The sequence below is a fragment of the Pinus tabuliformis genome, chromosome X (assembly GCF_031772625.1).
Source record: "Pinus tabuliformis cultivar Carrire ecotype Pingquan chromosome X, CPIR1, whole genome shotgun sequence".
Taxonomy (NCBI): Eukaryota; Viridiplantae; Streptophyta; class Pinopsida; order Pinales; family Pinaceae; genus Pinus; species Pinus tabuliformis.
Genome location: NC_142308.1, coordinates 8658038 through 8675157, shown reverse-complemented (window position 1 = coordinate 8675157; position 17120 = coordinate 8658038). Strand labels below are relative to the sequence as shown.

General features: G+C 40.0%; 1 protein-coding gene across 4 annotated transcripts in view; it reads right to left on the bottom strand.

Moving 5' to 3' along the window:
• Window positions 1–1360, bottom strand: part of LOC149138017 (G-type lectin S-receptor-like serine/threonine-protein kinase At1g34300) — a 31176-nt gene extending 29816 nt beyond the window's left edge. Inside the window, exon 1 of one of the 4 annotated variants that reach the window (XM_089449653.1) lies at window positions 77–1360. In XM_089449653.1, coding sequence (XP_089305779.1) covers window positions 77–749 — 673 coding nt within the window. In that variant the 5' untranslated portion in view covers window positions 750–1360. The remainder of the gene's footprint in view (window positions 1–76) is intronic. The other 3 variants (XM_089449654.1, XM_089449652.1, XM_089449651.1) reach the window with 3 other exon arrangements.
• Between the last annotated feature and the right edge of the window lie 15760 nt (window positions 1361–17120).

Here is a 17120-nt window from a genome sequence, read left to right as displayed (position 1 = left end):
ATGTCAAAATAATATAACAGAAGTTCACACATATTATGAACAAGTATAAACAGATAGTAAGGTTTAGCCAACGTACCTGATGAATTGTAGACTGCAAACAATCCTTCATTGCTAAACGATGCAGTCAGTGTCTGAGAAGCTTCTGAAGAACCCACATTCCAATATGTGATATTGCCCTTCCATTTAAGTGTGAGGTTACCGTAGGGTTCCAAAGAAAATGAATAAGGATAAACTTCTAAAGTTTTACCCACACCCAACTTCTGATCAACCAAAAGAGTATCAGTAGGGTTTGTGAAAGTGTCCCACACAGTGCTTAAATTCTCGTTCTTCAAAGCAAAATTGCCATTGTCTTCCATAACAGCAGAAACAACACCACTATTAACAGTATTCGTCTGCCATAAGGTTTTGCCCTTTTCATCCTGCAATATAAGGTTCCCATTGTTCATGAAACGGAGCAAAGCCTGGGAACTAACCCTGATTCCACCACCTGCAGTCCATACCAGTGTGGGGATCTTAATGCTACTGTATGCAATTCCCACAACGTACATTCCATCAGTTCCACTCGGCCGGAACCCCAAGCTGAACTTGTCGCTTGCAGAATGCCAGAACCGTTGATCTGAAGGTGTCAGGATCGAACCCGGCTCCACCTTCCCATTGTATCCCTCTGCAGATATTGAACTGAAAACCAAATATGATACTATAAGCATAGAAACTATTGCGATTACGTTTTGGCCTGAAGATAACTCCATATGAACTGAAGTTTTCACAGTTTGGCATTGATTAATGGCATCCCCTGATACTGACGAGACTGGTTTCGGTCTTCAGAGTAAAAGCCCAGATTTGCTTTAGTGCTAGTAGAGTTTGCCATGTTCATGACTTTGAAGCGGGAACCTAGACACATTTTGGATCTATTGGGACATGGTAAAAACATAAAAGTAATTGATTCTGATATTTGTCTATAAAGGACCTCTGATCGCTGTTGCTATTAGGCCCTTCCTGTCGAAAATCTAAAGGGCAAACAAAACATTATCCCTCATCCAGATCTACGAGAGGATCGGCACAGCACCCTTCCAGGCCCATCTCAGAATTGAAACCATTCATATTCGTATCTACAAGACAATCGCCATAACACTGAAGGGCAGCACATTTAAAACAAAATAAAAAAGGAGAAGGTGGGTCAGAAATGAAATCCTTCATATCGACGAGACGATCGTCACGACACTGAAGCGCAGCACATTTCCAACGAAAATTGAAAAAAGTGGATCTCGTCGTTTGGTTTTGGCCGGTGAAGGATCCAAATCCACCAGTCACAGGTAGCATCACACATCACATCACAAATAGGTCTTCAATATTGACGTCCGAAGACTCAAAATGCATCTTGAGATGTCATTTGGTCAACACTGTGATTGGTGGTATGTTTTTATTGCTTGATATTAGAGTTATGTGATGCATTCTGATTTTCATAATGTTTTTCATATTATAAGGAATGGATATACTTTTGTACTATCCAACTCAGTTTCACTCTTTTTTTTAACGGTGTTTTAAGTATTTTTGTTTCAAAACAATTTATAATTTCAAGTTTTTACAATGTTTATGTGGTTTGTTTCAAATCAATTTTAAATATTAAATTAATAAAATTTAAATATATGTTTTGGGAATTTTTAAAATACATATTTTATTGTATTTTAAATTTGATATTTTTAAAATACCTGTCAGGCCAGGCAGTAACTCCATCAGGCAGAAAAGATGATTCGATTCATTTCATTAGGTATGCTATTGTTATATACAAAGGGTGTGACTGCTCAGTGCATCTCCTGATGATTGTTCACATTCCTAATCTAACTATTTACATAAATTCACCCAATCGCAGAGGATTAGGTGTCAACATTCCCCCCTTAATCTGAAGGGATGTTGGTGAGCCCAAGCATCGTTCTGAATCTTTCAAGCTTTTCTCTTCCAAACGCTTTGGTGAAGATGTCTGCAATTTGCTCATATGTGGAACAATGACGGAGATGGATTGTTTTGGCCTCAACATGATGTCGGATCAGATGATATTTAGTATTGATGTGCTTTGTTCGACCATGGAACTTTGGGTTCTTGGCCAACTTTATTATAGAGGTGTTGTCAATCATGAGTGGAGTTGATTGTACTTGTTTTACCTGCAAATCTTCAAGAATTTTCTTGAGGCACACAATTTCTTATGTTGCTTCAGCTGCTGCCACCTATTCTACTTCTGTTGTGGAATCTGCTGGAACTGATTGTTTGCGTGATTTCCAGGAGACAGCTCCTGATCCAAGACTCATAGCATATCCTGAAGTAGATACCCCAGTTTCTTTGTCTCCATCGAAGTCTGAATCAGAGTATCCAATCAAGCTGAAGTCGTCCACCTGTGTATACTTGATCCCAAGGTCTTGAGTTCCCTTCAAGTACCTTAGAACTTTTTTTGCAGCAGACCAATGTCCCTCACAAGGCTTTTGCATAAACCTGGAGAGGGTTCCAACAGCAAATGAAATGTTTGGTCTAGTAGTAGTGAGGTAGATGAGACTTCCTACAAGCTATCTATACTTTGTCGCATCCTCAAATTCCTTTCCTTCAATAGATGTGAGCTTTAAGTTTTGTTCCATTGGAGTAGTAAGAGGATTGCACTCTGTCATGCCAAATCTGTTTAACAAATCTCCAATGTATTTCTTTTGAGAAAGAAATATGGACTTTGGATGTTGGGTTACTTCAATGCCAAGATAATAATGAACATAGCCCAAATCAATCATTTCAAAACTTTTCCCCAATTCCTTCTTTATGGATGCAATGTAGCTTTCATTGTTCCCTGTCATTAAAAGATCATCTACATATACCACAAGATATACAACTGTTTTGCCAACTTTCTTGACAAATAAAGTTGCATCATCAAGATCAAAATGATTGAAGTTGAGTTTCAGAAGATGCTTAGTTAGTTTTTCATACCAGGCTCGCGGTGCTTGTTTGAGGCCATACAAGGACTTCACAAGTTTGCATACTTTATGTTCATGTCCTTTCACAGCAAATCCTTCAGGCTGGGACATAAAAACATTTTCTTTTAGATCTCCATTCAAGAAGGCAATTTTTACATCCATTTGATGGACTTTCCAACCGTTCTGAGCTGCTAGTGCAAAGAGTGTCCGGATGGTGGCCCATTTTGTTGTGGGGGCAAAAGTTTCCTCATAATCGACCCCTTCCTTCTGTGCAAAACCTTTTTCCACAAGCCTAGCCTTGTGCTTTTCAAGTGAGCCATCAGCTTTGTACTTGTTCTTGTAGACCCACTTGCAGCCAATTGGTTTGATTCCAAATGGAGGATCAACCAGCTTCCAAGTGCCGTTCTTTATGAGGGCATCATACTCCTTTTGCATCGCTTCTTTCCATTCGTCATGAGAAGCGGCTTCTTTGAAGGAAGTTGGTTCAAAATCTGTAGACAAGTTCAATTCACAATCATAAGAAACATCCATATCAACAGGTGAATTAGAGTCATCTACATCACCTCCATTTTGCCGGTTTGAATTTCTGGTTCCTGTTTTTCCAATTTCATCAGGATGAACACTTTCAAGTGTCTTTGTCAGCCACTTTGGGGGACCTTTCTGAGATGGTCCAGGCTGTTTTGTTGATTGAGTTGGGACTGAATCAAGATTGAGTCTCCCAATTCTATCAATTACATCACTTAAAGCATCATCCATTGTTGGAGTTTCATTCGGGGGAGAGTGTTCTTCAGAAGAAGATTCCACATGTTGATCTAGAATAGGAATCCTCCCTTCAAGATGTGGAATCTAATTATCAAATTCTTGAAATGATTTCGTTTTTGCGAATTTATCCAAGCGATCAAGTTGCCGCTCAACAACATTGTCAGATTTGGATGATTCAAGAAAAATTACATCGCTAGATACAACAAACTTTTTATTTAATTCATCATAGAGGCGGTATGCTTTGGAGGTGTTTGAATACCCCAGGAAGATACACTTACGACTTCTAGCACCAAGTTTGTTTCTATGTACCTTTGGTATCAAAGCATAACATGTGGAACCAAAGACCCTGAGATGTTTTACGAAAGGAATATGTCCATACCACAATTCATAAGGAGTCTTGTTTCTTATAGCATTAGATGGACATCTATTCTTTATATATGCAGCACATAGAACAGCATCAGCCCAAAACATTATCTTTACATTTTTGAAGAAAAGCATGGATCGTACCACTTCATAGAAGGAGACCCTTTTTGGTTTTCTTAAAATCGTTATGGTATTACTGAACAGCTGGAAAAAGGAAAATGTTTTTTGACAGAGATGCTAGTTAGAGCAGCTGTTGTGAAGTTTTTCACAAGCACTAATCATGTTTTCGCCAGGTATTTGGGCACAGCTCCAGGGGGGCAAACTTCTTCGGAAGTGAACAAATCAGAATGCAAAACTTTTTATTTTTGCTAATGAAAAGTTTTGATTTTTTCTTCGGGAAAAAGCATGGATCGTACCATATTCAAGATTGTTCTATTCATTCTTTCAGCTACACCATTCTGTTGGGGATTATAAGGCACAGTTGTTTGATGTTTGATCCCATGTTGGCGAAGATAGTTTTCAAATTCATTTGATGTATATTCTTTTCCATTATCAGTGCGAATAGACCCAATATGAGATTGTGCATCATTTTCAATCCATTTATGAAAATTATTGAATGTTTGAAAAGCATCAGATTTGTTCTTCAATAAATAAACCCAACACATTCTGGTGTAATCATCAATAAATGTCATGATATATTTATTTCCATTTGCAGAAGGAACAGGAATTGGACCACATAAATCTGAATGAATGAGTTCAAGCTTCCTATGTGCTCTTGAATGTGAATCATGAAAAGACTGTTTGCTATGCTTTCCTAGAATGCAAGCATCACATTGCTTATGTTTCCTAGGAATTGTAGGCAAACCAGCAACACCATTTTTCTTCAATAAGCGGAGACTGTCATAGTTTAAATGTCCAAATCTAGCATGCCATAATAAACTTGATGGAAGTGTACCTTCTTCATGATGAGAAATATATGAGAAATGTTGTGCATGAGCAGAGGTTCCTTGCAGTTTGAGAAGCCTTTCTTCTTCTATTCCCCTCATGACAAGTGAGTGGTCAGATGCTTTTCTTACCTCAAGCTTGCCATCAAACATATGAATGGAGTGACCTTGTTGGCGGATGTGGACCAAGGACAGCAAGTTTCTCTTGAGTTGTGGGAGATATAGAACATGATCCAGAAGAAAGTCTGGAACACCAAGCAGTTTAAGCCTGATTGTGCCAAGCCCTGATGGCTTGATTTTTGACTGATCTGCAAAGTATACTACTCCGTCAAGATTGTCAGTGAAATCTTCGAAAAAAAAATTCTCGAGTCATGTGACAAGTTGCTCATGAGTCAAGCAACCAATCATTTTTCGAAGAAGCAAGTGAAGCATTAAACAAATCTTCATTTACTCCAATGTTACATTGTGCCTCAATATAGTGAGCGGATTCAGGTGCTTTACCTTTGTCTGTATCATCAGTTTTACCTTTCTGTTGGTTTCTTTTCTGCTCAATTTTGTCCCATGGTAGCTTGCATGTAGAGGCATCATGTGATCCATTTCTTTTGCAGCGAATACAGTGCAGATCTGCCTTTTCTCCTTGAGAATGTCTACCCCCCCTGCCTCTGAAATATCTTCCTCTTCCTCTTCGTCCACCTCTTCCTCTTGTAGAATCTTGAGCATGATGCTTTTCTTTATGAGCAAGGCACACAGTCTCTTCAGAAGATTCAGGGGCTGTCTTCTTTCCAAAAGCTTTCTCTCTTTCAGCAAACTTTTTCACAAGAGAGTCAAAGGTTATATCTTTGAGATTTCCATTTGCTTGCAAAGACTCAAGATAATTGGAGTAAGTAGGATAGAGTGCCTTGAGAAAAGCAATAAGAGGGATATCCAGCTCAACCTTAGTGGAATTGATATCATGCATTATAGACTTTACTTAAGATGCAAGAGCAAGAGGATCATTATTTTTCAATTCAAGAGTGAAGAGTTTAATCATGAGCTGAACAACTTCAAGTGCAAAATGTGAGTCATAGAGTTCTTTCAGCTTTTGTAAGGCTTCAAAGGCAGTTGAATATGACGAAATATGGTGACTCACCTCTTCATTTACAGATGCTGCGATTAATGCATAAGCTTTGCTGTTCTTGTTTTCCCAAATTACGAGCTCTTTGTCTGAGGTAGGTTGTACTGGGTCTTTGTCTCCTTCTCCGACACACACTCCTTTCCACAACTCATTGAAGATGAGGGTGTGTTTTATCATCCGGGACCATTTAGGATAGTTCTCCTTGCCAATGAGAACTATCCCTACCATGGAGATGATTGAATGCATTCTGTAAGAGGAAAAAAAAACTTCTGCTGATAGAAAAACAATATATATGTTATACCTTCCACTTCTCAACCATATAACATATCGCCATAAAAATAAAATTTCATTCCACGCTCACTGCACCAATGTTTTCATGTAAAAAAAATATCGGACCAATGCTTTTCATGAATTCATCCCAAATTCAACACGCCATTGCATAGACTATTTAATGCACATAATAAACCCTTCGCATTCCTTGATCAGTGTAGACTACACAGAACTCAATGTGGTGCACATATAGTTCAGGGATAAATTCACTGTTTAATATGCAATGCACAAAGTGGGCAACGTTCACTATATATATGCAACTTTCCAACAAAGATAAGTTTACATCTTCTTACAATAAAAACGCAGCCACATCGTAGTACCATGAGCGCACGACACATTTGACATTCTTCAACAAAACCTCTCCTTTCCAGAGGCCTGAACCCTCGAATATATCTTAATTCTATATAAATCCGCCTGCAACAATGAGTTCAAGTGCAAGAAGTAGAATCAGAGTGAGAGTAGGGTCATTTGCTAGATACGAAGAGGGACGGAGTGAGTAATTAATGACAGTGGCAGCTTCTGTTGTGTGGTGTTATATGGGCGAACGTGGAGCAGGTCATTGTTGAGCCGCGTCTCGTTCTGAACCACAATCTTCTCCAACTTTAGGGGAAATTCAATACGTGGGCTGGTGGATTCGAACCAGCGACCGAGATGGCAAGCATTCAAGACGTTACGGTAGGTCGCAGTGTTGAAGCTCTAGGCAAACAAAACTATGATAAAAAGAGACGAGAGGTGTTGAAGCTCCAGGCGAACAAAACTATGAGGAAAACGTTGCTAGTGCAGTCTATCTCCCAGGATTATTCACCATCAAGAACAAGAACAAAATAGTTTCTGAGGAAGTCGAACACAGCAACCGCAGAGGTGAAGTGATCAAACAGAAGAGCTTCATGGAGAAGCAGCAAAGGATGTTGGAGTGGCACCGGTACAATTACCGACCTCCATCGCATTCCATACCATCACTCGTTTTGTTTCTACATCCTTTTCATTTTGATTTTGTGAATATCAGAAACGTAAAGACAGGCTCAGGCTCATTCAGATGGCGGAGGTGGGGAATTGCAGCGGCAGCCACTAAGGTAGCAGCATGATAGCTGTGTAAACAGTGAATAATTTGAACCTGGGCTGCAAACTGACAACGAAAATATATCTACAGCGAAAATGTCAGAACCTGAATTATATGGACAGCGAATTATAGTCAAGCGTACAGGCACTGCGTGGAGCAGGTCATTCAGGCGTACAGGTGTTCAGGCTACACAAATAGCAATTGGGACAGACATTAGACAGGGAAAATGGCAGTATGGACAACGCTTTTGAATGGAGAGAAGAGGAGCAGAATAGGGAGTTACAAGGCACAATAGCTAAAAAAGGAGCTGGCTCTGATACCATGTCAGGCCAGGCAGTAACTCCATTAGGCAGAAAAGATGATTCGATTTATTTCATTAGGTATGCTATTGTTATATACAAAGGGTGTGACTGCTCAGTTCATCTCCTGATGACTGTTCACATTCCTAATCTAACTATTTACATAAATTCACCCAATTGCAGAGGATTAGGTGTCAACAATATCTATAATATTTATGTTATTATTTAATTTAATATATATTTAAAAGATTAAAAATTGAAGATAAATATTTTAAAAGTGATATATTTTAATTTATTGATAAAATAGTTTTTCACTTGAATCTCGTAATACAATTTCAATTAAGATTGTGATTTTTTATTATTTAAAATACAATTTTGAATGCATAAATGGATTGTTTAGTAAATTTGGAGTTAAAATAGATGTAGATTTGTTAGATAATTAATTATAACTATATTATTAAAAAAAAAATTCATTTTTTTTAATTTATATAATTTGAGAAAGTGAATATGTTTTATTAATAATTATAATTATTATTTATTTTATTTTATTTTTATTGTTATGTAATTTGATTGTGCCAAAATGTTTAACAAGATAAGACATTAGAACATCTCTTCCATACCCAATTGGAGCGGCACAACACAATAAATATTTTGTTTTGTTTTGTTTTGTTTTATTAAAAATATTAGAGTTTTTGTTTAAATAAAGAAAATATGTTACATGAAGTATTTATAAATACTCATAAGATAGTGCAGTAATAAAGATATAAAGAAAACTTATCAAAAAAGTGACAAATTAATCAAGATTGTTGTCTTCTCATTTTTCTTTTTCTTTTTTTTAATCTTTACATATCTTTTTTTTAGTTAATTGAGTTAGGTCAAATGGTGGACATCCCACACTAAAAAACATTTGTTGTTAATATTGGAGCCCCCCAAGTCTGCAACTTGATTGACACGCCTAGAATGTTTGTGGGTGGTTGTGTTAGGTTCATGAGTATAGGAGCAATCCCTCCAACTTAATCTCAAGCTTCCTCAGTGACAAGCAGCAAGTCTACCAATTCTCGTGATATATTAAAAAAAAGGAGGAGCCTTTGAAATTTAATTATGAATCGGGATTTTCAATTCAAGGGTTTGAAATCAAAGGTGGCTCCTTATCAAAATATAATTGTTGGATTTATGAGATCTTTTTCTTCTTCCTATTGGAACTTCATTAGCGACAATCTCCCATGAGGAAATCCAAAATGTTCATTACTCATTTTTGGATGTTTAAGTACAATGTTAATTCTTCAATTGACTCTTATGGTCCATCATTGATATATCTTTATGCCTCTATTGAGAGAGATCTTTTTTATCTAACCAGTTTCATCATTTAAAAGCAAAGGCTCATATGGTTTCTAACTTTTAGATTTGGGAGGATGACTTTTCCTCTTTGGATGAGCTTGTGCTTGGGGACATAAGTCATAAAGACGATTTGTCTACTTGTAGATTTAATACCCAAAAGTTGTGTTTTCTTAATCCAAAGCTCAAATCCATTGAAATTTTCTCCATTTAAGAGTCATCGTGTCTAAAATACCTTTACTAAGATTAATCTCCACACATACTCGAGTATAAGTAAAAGGTCTCAACTTTACTCATGCAATATCTAAATTTAAGTATATGCCTAGAGAAATTATCTTTAAAGATTGAGTTCAACAACCTCCTAATAATGATCAACTTTACTCATGCAATATCTAAATTGAAGTATATGTCTAGAGAATTTATCTTTAAAGATTGAGTTCAACAGTCTCCTAATAATGATGCTAGATTATGAACCGAAATGTTGAGGAATCTAAAAATATGAATGCAGTGTCATTTCTCTCTCTAAAAACTTTATTGTATAAAATAATAAACAATTTAGATTGAAAGATGGTAAAAGATAATAAACAATTTAGATTGAAATATGGTAAAGATGGAGGCTCTTGTTGAAAAGAAAAGTGGGAACCGCTATTAAGATACCCCTTATGTGAGAGCAGAACCTGAACGAGGATCGAAGTTGAAGCTAGGGTTTTGCATTAGGGTTCCATGGCGGGACGCGCAAGGGGGAGCGCCGCTCCCTCCTACAGGCAGGTAGTCATAGAAGGAGGCAAGGAAGCAGGAGGGAAGCATTTCAAAAAACCATTGGAAAAGATTTCAGAAGCAAAAGGCAAGGAGACAGTTGGAAGAAACGAACCCCAGGGTTAGGAAGGGAATCAATAGGAAACAAGTAAAGAAATGGAGAAGGGAGGCGGTAGCAGAAAAACGACTTCCACAAGAACCAAGGGAGTCTGCAAACCTAAATCGAGCATCATACCCCGGGTCATATTGAGTGATCCAGCAATTCAAGCGCATAGGGACCATATGAAAGAACATGCGATTATCTGCAAGTTCATGGGGTTATGGCCAACGGAAAGGGCATTACACATCTGGATTAGAAGCCATTGGAAGCCAAAGGGAGAAATACATTTACATCTGGGTTCTAAGGGCTTCTTCACGGTGGTGTTCGCAAACCTAGAGGACAAAGACAGAGTGTTTGAAGGGGGGTCGTATTTCTATGCTGCGGCAGGACTCTACATGCGACCATGGATGATGAACTTTGTCCCAGAACGTGAAACATTTACATCTGTACCAGTTTGGATCAGACTATACTCACTACCTCTGGATTACTAGCTACCAGAATCTTTGCCCGAATATGTGTAGAAATGGATCTATCTGGAGCCCTTCCGGAAGCAATAATTTTAGAAGTATACGATGAAGATTGGGTGCAAACGGTGGACTATGAGCACATACCTTTTAGGTGCCGCAAATGTCATGAACATGGCCATCTATTTAGAGACTGCCCAACAAACAGTATGGAAGGCAATGGGAAAACCTCTTTGGATAGAGATCACAAGGGTTTTACCAAGGTTGGGGCCAAAGGGAAAGGGGGTAAATGGCCACATAAGAAAAGCAGTGAAGACAAAAATACAAGACACAATAGTTTCAAAATCCTAGAGGAAGTAGAGGAGAATGTGGAGATAGTCCAGGATAGGGAAAACACATCTAAGGAGCAGGAAATGGAAGCTGAAATGGAGGATATCACAGTAAACAACCAGCAGAAGGAGGATCTACCAAGCGGCATGGAGATCAGTAAAGACTATGAGATGACTCCAAGTGAGGCAGGAACAGAGGACCATGAACTACAGGAGATTCTAGACAGGGAACATCTGGATCTAGAACTATTTCTGGAACAAGGCAGGAACAAAGGAGTGGACTCCTTGCCAAAAGAAGACTATGATCGAGTTCAGCAACTCTTTCTATGGAGGGCACAATCAAAGGGAACTGGTGTCAAGAGAAACCACGAAAGCCAGGAGCAGAGTGGGGTCAAAATGATGGAGAACTTACAGGCACAATCTCCAAAGAACTCAAGAAGGAAAAGAGGAAGGAAAAGACAGAATGAACTGCTAAATGAATGTGGAAAACTACTGATTAACTCAGGTAAGATGAAAGATCTTACCAGCTACTCCTTTACCAACCTTTCTTAATGAAGCTCACAACTTGGAACATTAGAGGAGTAGGTAGTAGAAGGAAACAAAGGAATCTAAGTAACATAATAAAAGAAGAAAAACTAGATATGATCTTCATTCAGGAGACCAAATGTTCAATGGAGAAAATAAGAGAAATTCATAGTAAATGGTTAATAAAGTATGAGTATTTAGAGGTTAAGACAAATAACTCGGCAGGTGGGATTCTTACGCTGTGGGATCCGCAGAAATTTGGAATCCTAGATGCTGAAGCACCCATGAACTATCTATCTTTGGTGTGCAGTCATGTAGATGATAAAAAGATATACATGATCGCAAATGTTTATGGACCTCAGAAGCAAGCAGATAAACTCAAGCTTCTTACCTCCCTGGAAGATCTAAGAGCACGATATCCCAATATGCCTTGGATAGTTGCAAGTGATTTCAATATGATAAGATCTCTTTCGAAAAAAAAAGAAGGATGCACAAGACAGCTAGGCAGAGACTTTGAAGCCTTCCAAGATCTCATCATGAACATGGGACTAGTGGACACCGAGATGATAAATGGAACCTTCACGTGGAATAACAAAAGGGGAGGGGCTTCTCAAGTGGCTTCAAAACTTGATAGATTTATCGTTTCTGAGGATCTCCTCATCTCAGGACCAGCCATCATAGCGTCCATTCTACCCTTTGGGGGTTCGGATCATTGGCTAGTTCAGCTAGAAGCTAGATTTATGGGCACTCCGAGGAACAGACCCTTTAGATTCGAGAATGCCTGGCTCTCACACCCCAAATTCACCAGTAACATTGACAAATGGTGGAAAGAGGATCTGAATATTCAGGGTACTAAGATGTACATGCTCCAGCAGAGACTGAAATATATTAAATCCAAACTTAAAGCTTGGAACAAAAAGGAATTTGGCGATATCCTCAAGGGTAGAATTGAGACTGAACAGAAACTCCAGAATATCAATCAGATCAATATCACAGAGGGCTTCAATGAAGAGAGGCAAAAGCTAACCAACTCTTTGCAGGAAGAATGGGAGGAGCGATGCCTACAAGAGGAAACTTTCTGGAGACAGAAATCCAGGATTCAATGGATCAAAGAGGGAGAAAGAAACACTAAGTTCTTCCACAAGTCCACTATGGCCCACAGGGCACATAACAGAATCACAAAGATTAAGGATTCTCAGGGTGTTGAGCTTGTCTCCCACAAGGACATGGAATCAAATCTAGTACAACACTTCTCTAATATTGCAAAGGAGCCAATGGAGGATAGATCTAGGTTCATTAATCAGTTCACCCAGTATATTCCCAAGTTGGTCACTAGAGAGGACAACCATAATCTCAATAGGCCAGTCTCGGAAGAGGAGGTTAGTGAAGTGATCAAGGAAATGCAAAGTGGAAAAGCACCAGGCCCGAATGGAATCAATGTTGATTTCTTCAAAGCCTGCTCGGATACAGTCAAAGAGGACATCCTTGAGGTTGTGGAGGACTCAAGAAAATACAAAAAGGTTCTGAAAGCACTGAATGCATCCTTCATAGCTTTAATGCCCAAAAAGGAAAATGCTATGACTCCGGATGGATTTAGACCCATAGCCTTATGTAATGTGGTGTATAAAATCATCTCCAAAGTGATAGCCAATAGACTCAAGCCCCTACTACCTTCCCTCATCTCATAAGAGCAAACAAGCTATGTGGAGGGATGACAAATTCTCAACAACATCATCCAAGCACATGAGATGGTACACTCTCTCAAAAGCAACAAGCAAGTAGGCATGATTATTCAGTTGGACATTGCGAAAGCCTATGACAAACTCAGCTGGTCTTATATCAGAGCTACTCTGAAAGCGTATGGCTTTGACCAGAATTGGATAAGATGGGTTATGGCACTAATCACCACAACCAGTTTTTCCATTCTGCTTAATGGAGCTCCTTCAAATACCTTCACACCTTCCAGAGGGCTCAGACAAGGCGATCCGCTCTCCCCTTTCCTCTTTGTCCTCATGATGGAAGGGCTAGGCAGGGCAATCAAAATGGCAAATGTTGAAGGTCGAATTCAGGGGATCAAGCTCACCCCGGATGGAGAGGCTAATACTCATCAACAATTTGTGGATGATACTATGCTGCAGGGCATACCCACAGTCAGGGAAGCAAGGGCAATCAAAGATATCTTAAACGACTTTGCTATGGCAGCAGGTACAGAGGTAAGCCTAAACAAGTCCAAAGTTTTTTTCTTTAACACTAATATTGCTATACAAAGAAACATTACCAGGATTCTTGGTTTTCAAAGGGAACAGTTGCCTTCCAAATATCTTGGCATTCCTCTTACTGATAAACCTCTCAGCAAGAAAATATGGGAACCAATTTTAAATAAACTTCAAGACAAAATCAGAAAATGGACATGCAGATCCTTAAACTTAGCAGGGCGACTTGTGCTCACACAGGCGGTCTTGCAAGCCATTCCCATTTTCATGTTTGCAGCTATCCCTGCTCCTCAAGGTATTAAGTAGCAGATACGGAACATTCAAAGGGACTTTCTGTGGGGTAGAGAGGAAGAGAAAAAAAGTGGGCTTTAGTTGCCTAGGACAAGCTCTGTAAGCCCAAAAGCCATGGTGGCTTGGGGCTGCATGATCTGGAAACTCTCAGTAAAGTTTCAGGAGCTAAGCTTTGGTGGCGATGGATCAAGGAGCCAAATGCCCCCTGGGCCAAGCTTTTGAAACAGGAGTACGCCAAGCACTGGTAGGAAAAGGATCTTATTAGAATGACAGGACAAATCATAGGCTCACACATATGGAACCTTGCTTGGGAGAACAAAAGCATTGTTCAGCAACATTGTTTTTGGGAAATCTGAGCAGGGGACCAAGCTCAATTCTGGGAGGACAGCTGGTAATAGGAACCCATCCTTAACAAGATTGACCTGGCAGCCCTCCAAAGAGACACAGATAGAAAAGGCCTATTATGGGTAAAAGATTTATGGGATCAGGGAAGGAACAATGAAAAATGGAGGAAGTGGAAGGAACTAAGTTACAGTGAGGAGAGTCCTTTGAAGGCCATGGCAGAGGCTCTCACCATGGACTTAAAGCACAGACGGATTCTGGTTTCCTCCTCACACGACCAATTAAGATGGGGGAAGAATAACGAAGGTAACTTTAACCTCAAAGAGGCAAAACAAGCAATCACAGGATTCAACTTTGTAAATGCTGATAAAGTCTGGAAGGAGCTTTGGCAAACTCCTCACTGGATGAAAATAAAGTTATTTATCTGGCTTGTGCACCAAAGAAAGATCCTAACTTGGGAAAACCTCCTCAAGAAAGGCTTCAGTGGCCCTTCCAAATGTCACCTATGCGACTCACATGAGGAAACGATTGAACACTTGCTCAACCTTTGTCCTTTTTCTACTAAGGTGTCGGACTCGGTGGCCTCAAGCTTCAGACAAACCGACAGGGACGGTCTCAGCATATCCAACACTCTGAAAAACTGGAGGAAGCACTTCTCAGAGAATGAGATCATCAACAAAGCCTGGATGCTAGTACTAGGCTTTGTCATTTGGAATGTTTGGAAAGAACGCAATAGGCAGATCTTCATAAATAAAGCTAGCGAGCCACAACACATAATCAATCAAATTCTAAAACAACTTAAAGAAACAGTTAAAAGCCTTTTGAGGTCAATTCCCACGAATCCTCCTCTGCCTCACGAGGAGATTATTATTCTTAATTTGGGTCTTCAATCCATCAATCCTCAAGGAATAAGGAAGGAAGTGAGAAAAATTAACATAGGGGCCAGTAGATGGCAGCCCCCTCCTCAGGGCTTCTTCAAAGTAAACATTGATGGAGCTTCTAAGGGCAATCCGGGGGAAGCTGGCTTTGGGGGTGCTATAAGAGATCCTCAGGGGCACACAAAATATATCTTCCATGGCCACTTGGAAAAGGGTACCAATAACATGGCTGAACTTCTGGCATTAGATCAATGCTTGGAGATCCTGGTGGAGGAAAATTTACAGAATTTTATCATTGAAGCAGATTCGGATTTGATCATCAGAGTAGCCAAGAAGATTCACAATGGAACTTCGCCAGATAAAGTGTCGAAGCACTGGAAGCTGCTGCAGGTTTTTCACCGTATCCACTCTCACTTGCAGACCCTTAAAACGATTAGATTTGTTCATGTTAGAAGGAAGGCAAATATGCTTGCAGATCGGTTGGCCAACGAAGGTGTGGCCAATAAGGACAGGGATTCTCGGCATGCATGGGAGTTGTTACCTGAAGGGAAACTGTGAGAGGATTGTTTCATCCTGGCAGCCAAAGATTGGGATTTATGGATGAACAACGCTGATCGAAGGGATTCAGGAGATAGGAGTGAGGTTGATATCACCTAATTCGTCCACGATTTTGGGATATGGTTGCTCTCCACAACTTTGTTCACTTTCAGATGAATGATGAAGGTTTCAAGTCGGGCAGTGACACAGAATGGACTGCCTAGGTGTATTTGGCTCAGTGGGTCTCTATTGGCGACTCCAGGCGGAAGGCTCAGCAAGGTCTGCGGGAATGTTCTGGCTTTTCCGCGAAACCTCGAACGCAATACCATAAGTGGTATTTCGCACGGGACTTAGATGGTATCTAGTATTTTGGTAGGCGCATGCGATTCCACTCAGTGGGTAACACGTGGCATCGAGAGGTGAGAGAAAACCGCTCTCATCGCGCAGTTAACCTCTGTGCTTTTCGTCCGTGTGATATCCCTGATGACCGTTGGATCGGGATTATGTATTCTACGGCTGAGATGGAGTGGGCTTGTTGCCTTAGGGCTCCGGACCTGTTTCTATTTTTTGGACCTAGTTTAGAGTTGAGGTCGGGTCCGTTTTGCAAGGGGCAGTGGGGTCCACGGTGGGTCCCTGTATGGACCCCGGGCTTTCCGCGAAACCATGGACACAAAACCCCAAAACCTTATTTGGTATATCGTGCGGGACATGGCTGGTATCTAGTTTTGTGGAAGATGCATGCGATTCCACTCAGGGGGTAACACGTGGCAACGAGAGGTGAGAGAAAACCACTCTCATCGCGCGGTTAACCTCCATGCTTCTCATCCACGCGATATCCCCGCTAGCCATTGGATCGGGACTTTGCTTTCAATGGCTGGGATTGGTTGTGCTGGTTGCCCGATTGTGGGTCCCTTTGTGGATTCCTTTTGCTTGTTGGCCGTTGGATTGGGGGCAGGTTTTCAATGGCGAGGATTGGTTCCTACCTGTTGCCTGAGGGTTTCGAACCCGTTTTGTTTAGTGGACTTTTCATTGTTGCCATCGGGTCCGTCTGGTGGATGCAGTAGGCACCACTTTGTGCTGTTTGTAAGAATCTTGTAAGCTTCGGTCACTAGTTTTTTGCCACCCCTATTATCTGGGGCACTCTGTATATTATGTAATTTGATCAGATTAATAGAAGGTTTGTCTCTTACCTATTAAAAAAAAAAGATGGTAAAGATGAGGTGACAAATTTGGGGGATAAATGGAATTTTGGTGAAAAACATAGTGGAAGGGTCAAATTTGTGGAACCATATGGTAATAAAGAAACATGCCCTTCCCCAAAACCAAGGCTCCTCCTCATGAGCCTTTTGATAATCATTGCGACGAGTAAATTAAATGACAAACAACTCACTGGAACATAAATATACCTACATCCCTTAGCGCAATTTGAAAAAATCCATTGCTACGAATCTATTGCATATGGCCAAAACCCATTGAAACAACAAATAATTGTAGATGTTTCATAATAAGATAAGAAATTAATGACCTTCA